Source organism: Microtus ochrogaster, chromosome 18 (assembly GCF_000317375.1).
Source record: "Microtus ochrogaster isolate Prairie Vole_2 chromosome 18, MicOch1.0, whole genome shotgun sequence".
Taxonomy (NCBI): Eukaryota; Metazoa; Chordata; class Mammalia; order Rodentia; family Cricetidae; genus Microtus; species Microtus ochrogaster.
In genome coordinates this window covers 46,889,787-46,902,262 of record NC_022020.1, presented here as the reverse complement: position 1 = coordinate 46,902,262, position 12,476 = coordinate 46,889,787, and the positions used below count along the sequence as shown (strand labels likewise).

General features: G+C 51.8%; 1 protein-coding gene across 1 annotated transcript in view; it reads right to left on the bottom strand.

The window, feature by feature from the left end:
- The window catches only part of Pdgfrb (platelet derived growth factor receptor beta), a 39,106-nt gene that overhangs the window by 2,105 nt on the left and 24,525 nt on the right, over positions 1-12,476 (bottom strand). The window contains exons 11-22 of the mRNA XM_026783370.1: positions 11,006-11,100; positions 9,989-10,121; positions 9,419-9,523; positions 9,020-9,130; positions 7,058-7,217; positions 5,481-5,641; positions 4,605-4,723; positions 4,260-4,382; positions 3,488-3,599; positions 2,865-2,964; positions 2,003-2,108; positions 869-1,103 (exon numbers count right to left, since the gene is read on the bottom strand). Of these exons, the coding sequence (XP_026639171.1) occupies positions 869-1,103; positions 2,003-2,108; positions 2,865-2,964; positions 3,488-3,599; positions 4,260-4,382; positions 4,605-4,723; positions 5,481-5,641; positions 7,058-7,217; positions 9,020-9,130; positions 9,419-9,523; positions 9,989-10,121; positions 11,006-11,100 (1,560 nt within the window). The remainder of the gene's footprint in view (positions 1-868; positions 1,104-2,002; positions 2,109-2,864; positions 2,965-3,487; positions 3,600-4,259; positions 4,383-4,604; positions 4,724-5,480; positions 5,642-7,057; positions 7,218-9,019; positions 9,131-9,418; positions 9,524-9,988; positions 10,122-11,005; positions 11,101-12,476) is intronic.

The window sequence follows — 12,476 nt, the reverse complement described above, 5'->3', positions numbered from 1 at the left end:
ATCATCATTCCCCAATACACAGTGATGGAGTACAGAAGCCGGAACTTGAGGGCAGGACCACCAAGCTCTCGAGATCCTTTCTCATCCCCACCTGCCTTCAGGGCCTGCTAAGGCCTACATGTACTGCGAGTTCCTATGGAGAAATGGAGGCTCACAGAGGCAAGGCCTGTTCACCTTTCATAATGACAGGCTAGAAATGAAAACCAGCATGTCTCCTTCCACTCCTCCATGGGCTGAATTTTGATTTGGGGAGTCCCCGCTCCAGCTTGACATCAGTCTAGGAAGCAATAAGGCTGCCCTAGAGCCCACCCCACAATGGACTTGCCACAGCCCAAGGCAGACCGTGGGTCTTTTCCCCTGTCTGAATTCTAAGCTGAATTTGCAGCACCTCCATCTCCTACAACCAAGTTCTCTGGAGCCCTCTGGACATGGTGTGAAGAGCAGCCATGACCCACACTAGCAGCTAGGAAGTGTTAAATGTTTCCTCTCTGTGCTCAGGACTAACATAGTGCCTGAGAAGAGTCCGCTGGGTGCACCTTTAAAAGGAAGAGCTACCTGGCAAATGGGTTCTTGAACATCTTATTTCATTTTAGAATGCCCTTTCCACCTGTGGCTTCAAGGCCTGAATAAACTCCAGCCTCTGCTGGCCACTGGGCAGGAGTTAGTCCTTTCTCTAGCTAGCTGTCAGTTTTTCTGTGGCGAGTGTAGTAAGCGTGTGCACATGCTCATGCACACACACACACACACACACGCATGCTCGTGTGCACACACACACACGCATGCTCGTGCACACGCACATGCGCACACACAGACAGAGAAACACAAGCACTATTCGCATGATGTCTGGGAACAAAGGGTTAGGGTGGCTACCTGGCAAGGCTGGGGGAACCTTCCAGGAGGCCCTCATCAGCAGCATCAGGCTTGGGGTCAGGCAAGGGGATGATGTAGTCATTGTCACCCTCGTTGGGCTGCACAGCGGTGTAGAGGACAGAGCTGGTGTCCAGGGGAGATCGGAGGCTGTGGAACCCTGGCAAGCGGGCTTGAGACCTCAGGATGGCTGGGTGGTCACTTCTCAGAAACTCCTCATCCACCTGCTGGTATTTCTGCTCCACAGGACAGGGAGAGAAGGAAAAAACTGGGTGAGAGACAGGCAACATCCTAGAGACCCTCTCCCCCAGTACACATGAAAGGGGTTCTGCTCAAAGCCACACCGATGAGCTGCCTTCCTGCTTGGTATCCCAAGACAAAGCACATGCTCAGAGTCCCCTAGGGAGGGAAGGGCAGGTAGTCCGGCAGCACCATGACCCTTGCTCCTACCCCACTTCAGAGTAACTGATATGGAATCTTTTTTTTATTGAAAAAAAATTTCTGCCTCCTCCCAGCCTCCCATTCCCCCCCTTCCTCCCACTCTTCTCCCTCTCCCCTCACTCCTCTTCCCCTCCCTCTCCAGTCTGAAGAGCAGTCAGGGTTCCCTGCCCTGTGGAAAGTCCAAAGTCCTCCCCCCTCCATCCTGCTGATATGGAATCTTATCCTGTTGTGGTCTCCCATAGCCGTCTGTTGGGGTTGGGGGTCAGCGTCCCTTGCTATGAGATAGTGGTGAGTCTGTTCTGCCTTGATCTCCCCAGATGGGAAGAAGTAAGAAGCCAAGGTCAGGACAGACTCGCTCCACTGGCCTCGTATAAACCTGGGTTTAAGTGGTTGGTGTGAGGACTCAGGAGAGCCTAGGGTTGCTCACACTTCTGAAGGAGCACCCAGGGTTGTCATGATGCGCAGGTTTGACAGGATTAGCAACTGTCTGCACCTCCCTGGGTCAAATTCATCGGCTTCCACATCTTGTTTCTACTAAAATAAACTCCTGGCTCTGACATGACTCTTTCTAGTACCAGCAAGGAAACTGAGGCCAAGTGAAGAATATTTCCTCCCAAATACCAGCGCATCACCCCAGGCCCAGCGCACAGGGTTGGGACCAGAACTCTGTCTCCCACCCACCTTGTCTCCATACCTTTTTATAACCCTCGCCCAGCAGCCTCTCCAGGAGCAACACCAGCTGGGAGAAGGGGGGTCGAGTCTCAAACTTCTCTTCCCAGCACTTCTGCATGATCTCATAGCTGAGGGAGGCAGAGAGAGGGTCAGAGTCTCTGCCTTAGAGGCAGGGCCATGCAGTAGGGTTCAGAGCAAGGTGGAGGCAGAAGATGCTGGGAAGGAGCCGCATCATTGTTAACACCATCACTGCTTCTCACCGATCCCTTGGGAAGTCTTCCCGGCTTCCCTCACCCATGTGATTTTGTGTGGTCCAAGATGCCATGGTGAGCACGTGACCCGAATTTGTCTAAAAGGGATTTTCATCTTCCCAGCTCAGGCCTGGATCTGATGGCATGTGACCAAACTGAGCCCTTAAAGTTCACCTCTGGGTCGGGTTGGAGATATGGCTCAATGGTTAAGAGCACTTGTTGCTCTTACAGAGTAGTTGGGTTCGATTCCAAGCACCCACATGTTGCTCACAGTGTCAGAGGATCTGACACCGTCTTCTGATCTCTGAGGGCATCAGACATGGATGCGATGCACACACAGGCATGCAGGCAAAACACTCATACACTTTTAAAAAGGTCAGTTTTGAGTCTTTTCCTGGAGCAATGCAAGCAGTAAGATGTTAGGGCAGTACTAACGGCAATCACATGAACAGGACAGGCTTGAATTTGAAACCAGCCTTGAGAAAGTGGAGACCTGGGCTGGGATAGAACTTTCTGATGGTGCCATTTTGAACAGTTTGATCCAGTTCTAACAGGATGTGTCTAGCCTCTGAGCTGGAGATGCACACCCTCTTAACCCTCAGATCCTTCCCAAGTGCACAAGGTTCCACTCACATCTCGTCAGAGGCATGAGCGGGCTGGGCCATGCGGTAGCCCCTCTTGATGGCATTGTAGAACTGGTCGTTCATAGGCAGCTCTGGATAAGGGGTGCCACCTGTCATGGAACAGAGATAGGGACATTAGTGTCTCAGCAAGTGGGAAGCGGCAGAGTGTCCTCTCAGGCACACTGTCCTGGTGTATACGAGAACACAATTCCCTTGGCATTGGAGTCAGAGATGGAACTAGAGAAGCAATGCTACCCAAGCAGGGTCTGTGTCTGTGCTTATGGAGTCTCGGTGTAGCCCAAGCTGGCCTGAAACTTTCCATCTTCTTGACTTCCAAGTATTGGGATTACAGATGTACACCATTATAGCTGGCTTCAAGCATGCCTTTTGATATGTCTAACTCCTTTGATGCTTAGATGGGAAGATAGAAACCCAGAATAGGCTAAGAACTTGCCAAACCCATGCAATGGAAAGAGAGGCACAGCCTGGACTTGCTCCTGAGTCCCTGCTCATGTTCCAGTGTCTGCCCCACAGTCCCCTGCTTCCAGCCTGAGGAGCAGTCAGGAGGGAGGGAGGAGCAAGAGGGTAGCTGCTCTGGGGTATAGCTTGGGGCCGGGAGAAGAAGCGGCTCACCCAGCGTGAAGATTTCCCACAGCAGGATCCCGAAGGACCACACGTCACTCAGCGTGGTGTAGAGGCTGTTGAAGATGCTCTCTGGGGCCATCCACTTTAGAGGCAGAAAGGTCTGCAAGGGCAAGGCAGGTACTGAGTGCACGGAGGGTCCTCGTGGCCAGTCTCTCAACCCCACCTCACCTGGGAAGGAGGAGGCCCAGCATCTCCCACACCAATTCCATCTCACTCCGCTCCACGGCTCTAAGCACATTCCTGGCTAGAGCGCTGTGCAGTTGTTTCCTAACTCACTAGCTAAAGACATGGCAGCCTGTGTTCCTGGGGGAAGACTCTAGGGTGTGCTGTGCAGAGACGTGAGCAGCCATGGTCATGGCCAGGAGTTCTCTTTGGTCTCTGGGGTCTGTAGCCCTTCTACCCCTGGGCTTCAAGACAACCTATCTTACCACATCTTCTGGGCTCTTTTCTATGCTCCTTGACCTTACATCTCCTAAAACAGGGATGTCTATACTCCCTTCCTATTTACCCCAAGCCCACTGTCGCTGGTTCCTTGGCCCCTGCTGTGATAGTCCTGACCCTCTCCCAGTCTCTCTCCACTGTGCACAAAGCTAGGCTCCTTGTCCTGTCCCTGCTCATAGGTAGGCAGCATTGACATCTCTGCTGGTAGGATAAGCTACCAGTGGCCCCCAACCAAGCTGAGGTCACATGAATCAGGAGAAAACCATGTCTAGGGTGAGAGACACCTGGGGACAACCCCACGGATGATGAAGGCACTCACACTGCCTTTGGAGATGTAGTTTGAGTCACGCATGATGTCTCGAGCCAGGCCAAAGTCACAGATCTTGACCAGCTTGCCCTCGCAGATGAGCACGTTCCTGGCCGCCAGGTCTCGATGGACACACTGGGTCAGGGAAAAGGGGGGCTGAGGCTAAAGGGCAACTGTGGAGAAGATCCTCTGGGACAGAGATTTAGGAAAAATCCGTGCCTGCCCGGATGTGGGGTTTCTCAATGCCCTGCCCACCAGAGGGCTGGGAGCTATCTCACCCATAGATGTGGGAGAGTCTAGTTGGCTAGATGACCCCTCCCCCCATAATTCTGCCTTCCCCATCAGGACCACACTTACGTTTTTAGATGCCAAGAACTCCATGCCATTGGCCACCTGGTAGCTGAAGCCCACGAGGTCTGTGTAGCTAAGCACTGGAGACTCATTGATCAAGGTGGCCCGATAGGTCCTTTCAGGGGCTAGAGAGCGCAGAGGATTATGGGTTACTTTGTGTACACCACAGGCCTAGAAGACCCCTGTCTTCTAGGCCTGTGGGTGACTGAGAGTTCAATACAAATGGTTACTGATTTTCTAAGTGTTCCCTTAGGAGAATGAGTTTTGTTTTTGTTTTGTTTGTTTGGTTGTTTGGTTGGTTGGTTGGCTTTGTCTTGAGAGGCAGGGTTTCATTATAGCTTTGAGGCCTATCCTGGAACTCACTCTTGTAGACCAGGCTAGCCTTGAACTCACAGAGATCCGCCTGCTTCTGCCTCCCGAGTGCCGGGATTAAAGGCGTTCACCACCACCACCTGGCAAGAACGAGTTTTTAAGTGTCTAACCTAAACCTCTTCTGCTTTCACTGTCCTTACTGGCAAGAAAAGCCCTAGTCCCGAAACCACCAGCTAAGGCTTGCCTGCCTGTTTCTCAGGACATTAGATGATCACACAGCCAACCCAGAGCACATGTGTTTTCCTCCAGGCCCTAGAAGGCCACCTCTACCCGCTCTTCCCCTCTTACCAGAGGGTGCATGCTTCTAGAGCCAGTTACAGGACTCTGGTCAGGGCTCCACTGCACAGAAGCACTGGGCAGGCAGCTGGCCTCAGTTTCCACATGCATGAAATGAGCTCTCTGCCTTCCAGGGTTGTCACAAGACTGAGCACATGAGGGACTTTGAAAGGAACGCGTCACCGTGCACACGGGGTGAGCCTGCACACGTGTGCCAGCACCACATCCACTTACCAGATGGGACATAGTTGTCATAAGGGGCCGTGTAGTTGGAGGGCTCGATGTCCGCATATTTGATGTCTCCCTTCATGTCCAGCATAGGCACGTAGTCTACAGATTCATCCTTGCTCATGTCCATGTAGCCGCCATCGCTCTCCCCAGTCAGGGACAAATGGCTGTAGGTGAGAGGGTGGAGTCAGGAGAAGCCATGGATTTCTCTTCCCTCCTGCTCCTGGCCCTTGCTCAGCCTGAGCCCATGTGGCCTGGCCATCTGTAGATCTCCTCAGCCACTGTTCCCATTGTCCTACGGTCTGCCGCCACAATACACATGACTGAATCAACCCTTCCAACTAATCTGTGTGGCCCTGAGCTGGACCCTGGGGCTGCAGGGATGATATGAGACCCAGCCCGTGTTCCAGAGGTCCTGAGTTCAATTCCCAGCAACAACATGGTGGCGCCCAACCATCTATAATGACATCTGGCGCCCTCTTGAGGAAGAGACCTGGTCAGTCATCATCATCAACTTAGACCAATATGGACAAATTCAACAGAGCCGCCATATATGGGCTGCCCACGCATGCTTCAGCATTGCCAGGGCATAAATTTCAAACTTCAATTTCACATGTTCTCAGAGTTCACAGCCAGGAGTAATTACAGCAGCCAGGGAAAGGGTCATACATGGGTTTGCAGAGCAGTTCCTTTCTGGGCCTTTCCAGTACCTATCTACACCTACAGAGCAGCGAGGTGCACAGTCTAGGGTGGCAACGAGGCCTCACCTGGACCCATCGGGTACAGCCTCAGTTCCCCAGGGAATAGTGGAACCAAACACACATGTGCAGGAACACGTCACAGTGTTAGGACCGGGTGCATTTTCATATCCCTGAGTACACTTTTGCAAAGTTATTATCTTTTTTTTAAATTAACAAACAACAACAAAACAAAGTAAGCGGGGCTGAAAATATGGCTCAGTGGTTAAGAGCACCGACTGCTCTTCCAGAACACCCAGGTTCAATTCCCAGTGCCCACATGGTGGCTCACAGCTATCTGTAATTCCAGAATCCAACACCCTCACACAGACATACATACAGGCAGAACACCAATAAAATGAAAATAAATAAATTAAAAAACAAAAACTAAACAAACAAATGAAAAACAAAATAAGAAATGTTCCTTATGAAATAATCAGAAGACAGAGTTGTGTTGCCTGTAGAGAATTGGGGAGGCTGGCTTGTGGAGGGTAGGGAGCAAAGGCCCAGAGCCTAGTATATAGCATCTTAGAGTCTGGCTCTCAGTTTATCACTGCCTCTGCCCCTAGGTCCCTAAGGCAAGAAAAAAGGACACCCATGACACGAGAATGGCATGTGGGTTCAAGGAGTCACATCTTCAGAAGGGTTAGGAAGGAGCCTGCCTCACTGAGATGATATGGAGTAACAATTGATCCCTCTCTCCTTCCCATCATCATCGTCTGCCTGGTTACGACCCTGTCTCTGGGAAGTGACTCTGCCCCAACGCTCACACCCTCATCTTTGGGCTTCTGAACACGAGTGCCCATATGCTTGGCAGGTCCTCACTCGGGGCTCCCTCCCTCATACCTGGGTGGGGAGAGCCCCACTGGCAGGGCATTGCTGTAGAGCTCAGCACTGGGTGGGCATGGCTTGTTGGAATGGCGCTGCAAGAAGGTGTGCTTGTTGCGGTGCAGGTAGTCCACCAGGTCACCGTAGCGGCAGTATTCGGTGATGAGGTAGATGGGCCCTGCAGAAGGACAGGCTCAGGGATGGATTCTGGGAGAGGCCTCATTCTTCCCAGCATGGCCACAAGGCCAATCAAGAGTCTTGGGTGTGGAGACACAGATGGCAAGATGGCAAAGAGGGCTGGCACCTTGCAAACCTGGGTCCTCTCTCTGCCTTCTGTGACTGTAAGCTATTACTCTCTCAGGGCCTTCTTTTGCCCTTCTAGCCAGGGGCTAACAACACCCACCCTTGGGGTTGACATGAAGACCCCTGAGATGATGTCTTTGAGGGCTCGGCACGGGGCAAGCCTATGACATCAGTTGCTGCTGCTCTTCTCAGACTCTTGGATTCTGATCTACATGAAGTAGGTAAACGTCTCTGTCAGCACCATTTACCAGTTACGCTTAAGTTCAACGCACTTAAAGCCACCCAAAAGATGAAGACACTTTTGAAATATGCCCAGTACAGGCACAGACAACGCTCTGTGTGCAATGTACTTCTGTATTTAGACAGATTACACAATACCAAGGAAAATCCCAGATCTCACAATAGGCAGCTGCAAATGGCAACAACTTCACTATTATTACTATGTCCACAGCCCAAGGGTAACCAAACCCTCAAGTAAACACGATGGCCAAAGTGACTTTCAACACCCATGTGAACAAAAGCCAGTTCCTGGTTTGCCCGCTGATGGGCTCTGCTGTCTCCAAGCCGTAGAGGCTGTTACTTTCCCACGGTTTCCAAAATGTATTGCGAAAATACAAAAATGGAGGTTGAAGAGATGGTCAGTAGTTAGGAGCCTTGTTAAGAGCTCTCACAGAGGACCCTGGTTCCATACCCCACACCTACACGATGGCTCACAACCATCTGTAACTCCAGTTCCAGAGGGTCTGATGCCCTCTTCTGGCTGCCTCAGGCACCTGGCACACATAGTGCACAGACATACAGGCAAGCATGGACTCACAGAAAACTTCAGAATCTGAAGAAAATAATGTCCGGAGAGACTTGGGTTTGGAAGCTGCTGGAACTAGTGGCCCCAAGAATCTCTCTGCCCTGAAGGTATCGTGATTCTGAGTTTCTAAAACCAAACCCAGTGGTTGGAGAGATGGATCAGTGGTTAAGAGCACTGGCTGCTTTTCCAGAGGTCCTGGGTTCAATTTCCAGCAACCACATGGTGGCTCACAGTCACCTATAATGAGATCTAGTGCCCTCTTTTGGCCTGTAAGCATACAGGACAGCAGAACACTGTATGCATAATAAATAAATAAATAAATAAATAAATAAATAAATAAATAAATAAATTTATTTCTAAAAACAAAAATTGAACTCATCTTGTATTGGGACTAATGAGTCCTGGCCTTCAGCTGCTCTTCCCTGCTAGAGCCTTCTAATTGAAGTTACTAGAAGCTGTGCCTAGCCTAGAGGATCAGAGGATGGGATTTTCACCTGTTGGCCATTGACCGCAGGGTATTTAAGCCTACACGGTGCTAATAAAGAGGTGCTTTGGTGTCAGTGTTTAAAGGTCTGCATGTCGGTCTGTCTCTGCGTGTGTGTTCTCAACCTCCAGCCCCTTCCTTTTCCAAAGCTCGCAAACTGGGGTCTAGCGCATAGGGCGCAGACCAGGGCCGCGATGCGTGGCAATCTGGGATAGTGAAGTAAAAGTAAAACAATACCACTATTATAACTGTCAGCAGCCCAGTGGGTCACCAGTTAGTGTGCTGGGCAGCAGGTGTGTGGACACTCCCACGAGAGTGTCCTGCTGGTGGCGGACTGAGAACAGGAAAAAGAGGAGCCTCAGAGTCCTCTGGGGCGTGGCTTGAGTACCTCCTTTGGTACAGGCTCCCAGCAGGTTGACCACATTCAGGTGGGGTCCGAGGTGACTCATGATCTTCAACTCTGACATGAGGGCTTGCTTCTCACTGCTTCGGGCTGTAGCTGAGGAGAGAAAGGGGCTCAGTCTGGGTGGGCCCCACCAGGGCCTACTCTGTCCCACTCTGATGTAGGACTAGTGTCCTGGGGGGGTGAGGACCTCACTGGAGCAGGAAGAAAGTGGAAGGAGGGGAGAGAAAAAAGAGGAATCCAAAGAGGAAACGGTGAGGAGCCTTTCTGTCTCACAAATCCAGGACCAGGGCCCTTCAGAAGAAACCAAATGTACAGGGAAGGGTAAGGCAGAGTGGGACCCTAGGTGTGAGGAAGGGGGCTGGCTCATGTTTCAAGACTCACATTTCAGCATCTTGACAGCCACTTTCATGGTGGCGTGTGAATGGCTCAGACCATGAGCTGTGGCCTCCACCACTTGTCCGAAGGCCCCAGAGCCTAGCGTGCGTCCTGGGATGGAAAGAAACTCTCAGCTCTTGGGAACTAGGATCCTTACCTCATCTTCCCACTCAGAACAGGGGACTATTCTCTTAGGTCATCCTTCCAACCACCTCATTGTGCTCCCTCTCAGGAAGCTTCCCATCCTTTGGGTCTCCTCTAGATCCTGCCTGCTGTCTGCCTCCCCTAGAGCCACTAGAAGACCTCCTGCCTCCTCAGGAAATCACAGCTCCCCTGCATCTGCCTCAGACTCCCCAGCCTATCTCTGGTACTTCCTCTTTGGCCTGGAGGGGCCCCATATCAATCTCAGGTTCCTAGGGCTTCTGTGCTATCAGGGATCATCTTGTCTTCGCCATATAGAGAGGATACTGAGAGCCAGAGAAGACAAGATATCAGCTCTGGGCCTCAGCTAGTCGTAACCATGCTGGGAGCAGATCTCAGGGTCTCCTTTGCCACCAAAGACTTCTTAGGACTGACCGAGCACGAGCTGGTCCCGTGGCAGCTCCCAGGTGGAGTCATAAGGCAACTGTACAGGGTCCACGTAGATGTATTCGTGGCCATCAGAGCTCACAGACTCAATCACCTTCCATCGGATCTCATAGCGTGGTTTCTGCAGGACAAGACCAACAGATGAGCTGGTTGGTCAGAGGGCATCTTTGGCCTTGAGTCTATCAGGTCCAGCCCTTAGATGGCAGATGGGACAGGAGACTCTGAGACCAAGAGAGGGCGGGAATTTATTTAAAGGGATACATCGAGTGACCAGCAAACCCAAGGTCTCCATGAGTTCAGAGGCAACTGGCACTAAGGTGCCCCGGAAGGTGGAAAGTGTGGCTGAGATACCCTGAGGACGCTGCCTCTGGAGAGCAGCTGACAGGGTGGCCCTCACTCACTAGAATGGCTTTATCAGCTTCTCCCTGAGGCCCAGTTACTCCTCAGATGTCAAATGTGGGGGGCCCTCCCCATGTCGGGTCTGTCTCTGTGGGATCTCAAAAGGATGCAGCCTTTGAATGTGGAAATCTTAGATGCTGGAGTCACAGGATTGGAATCTTATAATGACAGGATGAAGGGCACCAAAGTCCCAATTCGGGAATTGTAAGCGTTTGGAGCTACAGAACGGGAAAATGTCAGAACAGAGCATTGCAACTTTAGATTCGTGGGGTCAGATTGCATTCTAGTGACTCATGGGTAAGAGCTGGAAGAATCATGGGGCCAGGGTAGTCCACCCACAAAGTGCCATTTGTCCCGAGACTGGATTGAACAGGAAAGACCTAGGCAGAGGAAAGAGCAGGGGTCTGGAGTCAGTCCTGGACCACTTGCAGCAGGCCTGGGGTCAGCAGAGCCCGCTGGGGATGGAGGGAAATGGGGACCCAGTGCTGCTCTGAGTCAGCTGAGCTCCATGCTAGGTCCTTCATATGTGAAAGACTGTGTGACATTCAGGGCAGACCATGAGGAAATAGGGGTATTACTTTGCACCTACAGGCTAGAGGCGCTTACCTTCTGCCACAGCATGATGAGAATGATGAGCGAGATGACGGTGAGGACCACCAAAGCCAGGATGGCTGAGATCACCACCACTTTGAAAGGCAGGGCTAAAGACAGAGACCAGAGTAGCCGTAAGCAAACAGCGGCTGGCAGTTGCTCTCCCCACCATGCTGTGGGCATCACAGATCCACTGGACTTGCTCTGCCTAGCACAGAAGACCTTACTCTCTAGATAGCTGGCCTCAGGACCCTCGCTCTGGCCTTACCTGCAAACCCCAGTGCCCCTCAATAATCCCCCTTCTCAGATCATGGCCGGGCTCAGGCTGGCCTTTGCATCATCCTGCTAGGCTACTGAAAACCCTCTTCCGGTTCCTGGTCATTCTCTGTGCCTCTCACGGCATTAGGCACCCCAAGGACCAGGCCATGCCCTCCTTCCTTCCAGGCTGATGCCCTGGTGGGTTGTCATGCCTGGGTCATAGATTTAGGTGCCATTTCTAACCAAATGGTTGAGGCATTCACTAAGTGACTGCTCGAAAAATCCAACCCTGAACTTCAGCAGCCTGAAGAGTCCACACCCTGAAGAGTCTGTTCCTCCCAGCCCCTCCTTGGGGAACAGCTGGTGTGTGTGACAGGGCGGTCATAGAGTGCACTATCCAGGGCACTGAAGTGAACACACAGCTCTGCCTGGGTCCCCTGAGCCCTGAGTCTTCTCTAGCCCAAGGTTTCAGCTTTGCTGCTACCCAGTCACCCTGGTTGAACCCCTGTCCTTCCCCCACTTTAGCAATAGCTGTTGTCTTCTGGGAACTTGCTTCTTCCTCGTTATGTCCCCTTCCTGCCCTCCTCTGTTCCCCAAGGAGCCTTCCTCTGGCTCATTCCACATCCTTTCCTTCTGAGGGTCACTGGCTGACATCTTTGTCCTCTCTTCCCGACAGCCCCATGTCCTAGTCTTGCAAAGGGAGCCTGCACCCTCCAGGGATCCATCAGAATCATCATCCTCTGTGTGATAGTACACGGTGTCCTGTCCAGGCGTCACACAATGACTTTTCTCCTGTCTTTACTAAGGCCTAGAGTGGGTCTATATGTCAGGCTGTGCACACTCTGCTCTGCCCACTTGCTCAAGGATGCATGTGCACATACGAGAGTGTGGGGAAAATAATTGTGTTTTATTTTTATGTACGTGTATATGTGTGCATTTGTGTGCCTGAATGCCACGTGTGTGGATGCTAATGGAAGAAAGCATTAAATCCATGGGCGCTGGAGCCACAGGTGGTCGTGAGCCCCCTGGCATGGCGCTGGGAATGCAACTGAGGTCCTTTAGAAGAGCAGCGAGTGCACTTAAGCCCTAAACATCTCTCCAGCCCAATAGGTTATTTATAAAGCTCACTCATCTTCTAGGGCAGGTGACAGGGATGTACACAGACAAACTTGCACAAGGCTGTGGAGCAGCCTGTGTGTGTGTGTGTGTGTGTGTGTGTGTGTGTGTG